A 4,316-nucleotide genomic window follows, 5' to 3' on the forward strand; every position below is an offset into this window, starting at 1 on the left:
CGTACAGATTTCTTGCGTTGGGCGGTTTCGGGTATTTCATTATCCGCCACATGTGGTTGGGTTTCCGGAACCGAATCCGGGTCCCCCAAATTGACCGGTGGGGTTTGAGTTTGGGTTGGGAAGTTTTGGAATTGAGGTGGTTGAGGAAAACCTTGTTGTTGTGTGTTGGCGTTTGGTGCGGGAATATGACCGTAATATTGGGAGAGCCACAACGCGTATTGCTACGGAGTTCGACGAGGCATGCTGGGATCCATGATATTTTTTTTTATAAAAGTTGAGAGAGTTTATAAAAAGTAGAGAGAAATGTGTGAGTTTGGTATGTTTTTTTGTATAAAATAGTGGGTTATTTATAGGTAAAAAAAACTTTTGTTTTAATTATATTGCCTCCAACGGCTATATAGCCGTTTGAAATCAAGAGGGCCCACCTTCAACAATGCCGTGAAAGAAGTGGCGGTGGGTAGATTGCGCCCCCTTCACGGAGGAAGGGGGTGGTGTTTCACGGGCTCACGACACCAAAAGCACTCTCACAGTGCCCCCGTGAGAGGTATTTCCATTGCTCTAAGAAATGTTCAACATCAAATAACACTTAATACGATACCATTGGATATGGAATGTTCAATATCAATATTAATTAACACTAACGTGTTTTAGACGTATTGATTGTGCATAGGAGGATAAATTCATAGTTTCATGTGTTGTGGTCAGGGCCGGCTCCGAGAATTTATATACCCCAGCCGAGACGAAATAAAAAGTGCCCTTAGGCCCTAGTGTGTAACGAGTAATGAAATATATAACATATAAGCTATTTTGTTTAAACGACATTAAAATTAAAACAATAAAAGTATCACAAATATCATCATAAAACCAAATACAATAATATATAATGGCTAACCGATAATTCTTGAAGCTCTCCTAGCATTCTTGACTAGAAAATTGTTTGATCACCTCTTCGCAGTTTATATTATCTAAGATTTCGCTCTCAATAGCTATCATCACCAACTCATTAAGCCTTTCTTGAGACATCGTGGATCGTAAGTAAGATTTTAATAACTTCAACTTTGAAAAACTTATTTCTACAGATGCCACTGTGACTGAATGGTTAACAATATTCGATATGCAATCCTTGCATTTGGGAATTTTCTTGAGTCCCATTCAAATGCTTCAAAACTTCAACAGGGCTTTTAAATTCCATGGTATACAATGTGTCTAATGAGCTCAACTCCATATAAAATTCATCGCCATCAATATCCGATCTTCCTTCAAACACTTGAGTGCATTTTTAAGAAAATTACAAGACAAATTAAGATCCTCATCATCAATTCCCCTCAAGTTATGTGGAAACAAAAACCTAAATAATTTCTCATAGTTTTTGAATTGATCAAATCTTATCTTAAGAGAAGCAATAGCATGATCAGTAATATATAAAAAATAATTAACTCTAAAATTCTCTTCACGGGTAAATGAAGCTTCTTGGTTACTTGAACTCTCATCACTTTGTTTTTTCCTTTTAATTACACGTTTTGTGCAAATATCGGGTCAATACCCATTTCAATATCAATCTTCTTAGCTTCATTAATCGCTTTTGAAAAACCATTTTCTCTAAAATCCTTGAAGACTTCAATCAATCTCTTTATTTCTTTAATAGCAATCTCAAGGTGCATGTATTTTGATTGTAACCTTTTGCTCACTATATTCACCGTGTTTAATACTTCATACCAGATAACAATTGATACCAAAAAGTCAAAACCAAATTCATTTTCTGCTATTGTAGTCGCTTCTTCTGCAGTTGCAGGATCACCATCTTTTTCTCCTAATTCAAGTAAAGCCTCTCGTACATCGGAAAGTTGCAATTTAATAGCTTTAACACTATCGACATGACTTTCCCAATGCGTTTGAGACAAAGGATTCAGACTCCAAGATTTAACATTATCTCTCAAAATTTGCCACCGATTATTATATTTCGCAAAGATGGTATACATTCGTTGTATCTTTCCAAAAAAACCCTTTCCTTTAGTACAACCGGTAGCCATATCACATAGTGTAAAATTAAGAGAATTGCAACCACAAGGAGTGTAAAATGCTCTAGGATTCTCATTTAAAGACCTCGTTTGTACTCCTTGGTTAAATCCTTTCATGTTTGCTCCATTATCATAACCTTGACCGCGCATATCATCGAGTTCTAAACCAAGTGACTTTAACTCCTCAACTGTAATTTCATATAATCCTTTCCCAGTGGTATCATTAACATTTAAAAACCCTAAAAAGGACTCCTCGACAGTAATAGAATTAGATGATAACTTCAAATACCTCAAAATTATAGTCATCTGTTCTAGGTGACTTGAATATGGAGTACAATCAAATATGATTGAGTAGTACTTTGCTTCCTTTATCTACTTTATGATTTATTTTTTAATTTCGTCAGCTATCATAAAAATTAACTCTTTTTGGATGTTGGGTCCAAGATAATGAACATGAATCTCATCATTTATGATTCGCCCATATGCTCTTTGATAAACGGGTCAAAATCTTCCAACATTTTAATACGACCTAAGAAATTTTCATTACCTATTAAATACAATAAACAAAAAATAAATACAAGTAGTTACAATTTGGTTGAAGTAAAAAGAAAAAACAATTTATCGCTACCTTTTTTACACAACTTTTCTTTCTTTTTTTTCCACGAAATGCTATATTATTTTTAGCAAGAAAGTTGACTAGTGTAACGATTCTAAAAAGGACTTGCACCCAATAGTCTCTTTCTTTCTTAAATTGCTCATATTGAACTTTATCAATTGTTTCATTCAACTTCAATCTCTTACGCATATCATACCACTTGTTCATATTTGTGAGATGATCCAAAGATGCTTCATGTTTTTTGAGACTACCATGAGCATGGTGTCAATCTGAATAACCTCCTCCATCCAATTTACCTTTCGGAAGCCCGCTTCTAAATATTTTACAACAAAAACAAAATACCTCGTCTACTTCTTTCGAATATACTATCCATGGGCGATCACACTTCTCCAAATTTGATAACGTTCTTGTATATAGAGCTGATGTAAATCGTCTTTTATTGTTATCATACGGACCCACTACGTGAAAAATGACCTTTGGTCACAAGAAAAAAGTGTGGCCGTAGGCCTTTAGCCACACACGTCTGGTTCAGGTCATGGGTGACCAAAGGTCACGACATCGTATGTATCATATGATTCCGTCACACACACAAAAAAGGAAGCAAGCATGGTGTGGGTAATGGTTATTTATAGCCACACGAATTTTTGTGTTTTCGGTGTGGCTATGTCACACTTTTAGGCACACATAATTTGTTATGTCCATCAACTTTCCTATCATTCCGTCACACAACAATGTTTGTGCTGTGGTTAATGGTCATTTATAGACTCGAATTTTTTTAATAAGTGTGGCTATTGTCTTACTTTTGGCCACACCTATTTAATGTGTTTCTATGTGGCCAATATTGTGTAATTAGGCAACATATAGTTATTTTTATTTTTTGTGTAGTAATATGAAACAGCTGTAAACGTACAAGAATGACAAAACAAAATTAGAAACAAATTATATTAACAATAATCACTTAAGCAAATTTATACATCTTTTTGTAAGATATATACAAAACAAGCTATACCTATATATATACAAAATAACGACTGCCTATATACTAGCTAAGGCGTCGGTTTTCTTGGCACTGCTCCTTCTCTTCTGTTTGGTCACCCTATCTATCGTTGTGTACTTTGCCTTTGGCTTCTTGCCAGCTCTGTCTGGTTTTTTTTAGGATGAGAGTGGTGGTAGCTGGAACAACAGAATATGAAAAACAAATTTGTATAATTAATGTCATATTTTGTAATTGAATAGAACAAAATAGGAACAAACCTCTTTGTCACACAAGATATGATCTCTTGTGATATTTTGTATTTGAATATAACAAAATAGTAGGACTGCAAACGAACCGAACGTTCGGTGAACTGTTTGTGAACCGTTCGGCGGGAAGTTTGTTTTTGTTCGTTTTTTAATAAACGAACGGACACGAACACAAAATTTGTGTTCGTTTAATTAAACGAACGAACATGAACACATGTTCCGTTCGTTCATTTATGTTCATGAATATACGTTCGTTTATTTATCTTTGTTTATATATGTTTATTTATGCTTGTTTATGTATTAATAGAAAATAATTAATTATTATCTAGATAAGTCATCTAATTTTAGGTTTTAAATTTTTTAATTTTGGTTCATTTAGGTGTTTTCATTTATGTTCGTTTATGTTTGCTTGTGTTCATTTAAATTTGTTCATCTATGTT

The 4,316-nt window shown here is 34.2% G+C and overlaps 1 protein-coding gene across 1 annotated transcript; it reads right to left on the minus strand.

Moving 5' to 3' along the window:
• Positions 1 to 1,511: 1,511 nt before the first annotated feature.
• On the minus strand, positions 1,512 to 2,324 carry LOC143582853 (uncharacterized). Its single transcript, XM_077065331.1, has one exon. It carries the CDS (start codon positions 2,322 to 2,324, stop codon positions 1,512 to 1,514), a length of 813 nt encoding a protein of 270 aa, XP_076921446.1.
• Between the last annotated feature and the right edge of the window lie 1,992 nt (positions 2,325 to 4,316).

The sequence above is a fragment of the Bidens hawaiensis genome, unplaced genomic scaffold, assembly GCF_021521415.1.
Source record: "Bidens hawaiensis isolate Kalapana, Puna unplaced genomic scaffold, B.hawaiensis_p1.1 tig00032032_1, whole genome shotgun sequence".
NCBI lineage: Eukaryota > Viridiplantae > Streptophyta > Magnoliopsida > Asterales > Asteraceae > Bidens > Bidens hawaiensis.

Excerpts from the sequence above, each read along its gene's own strand:
- LOC143582853 (XM_077065331.1), bottom strand. The coding sequence starts at position 2,324 with ATGACTATAATTTTGAGGTATTTGAAGTTATCATCTAATTCTATTACT.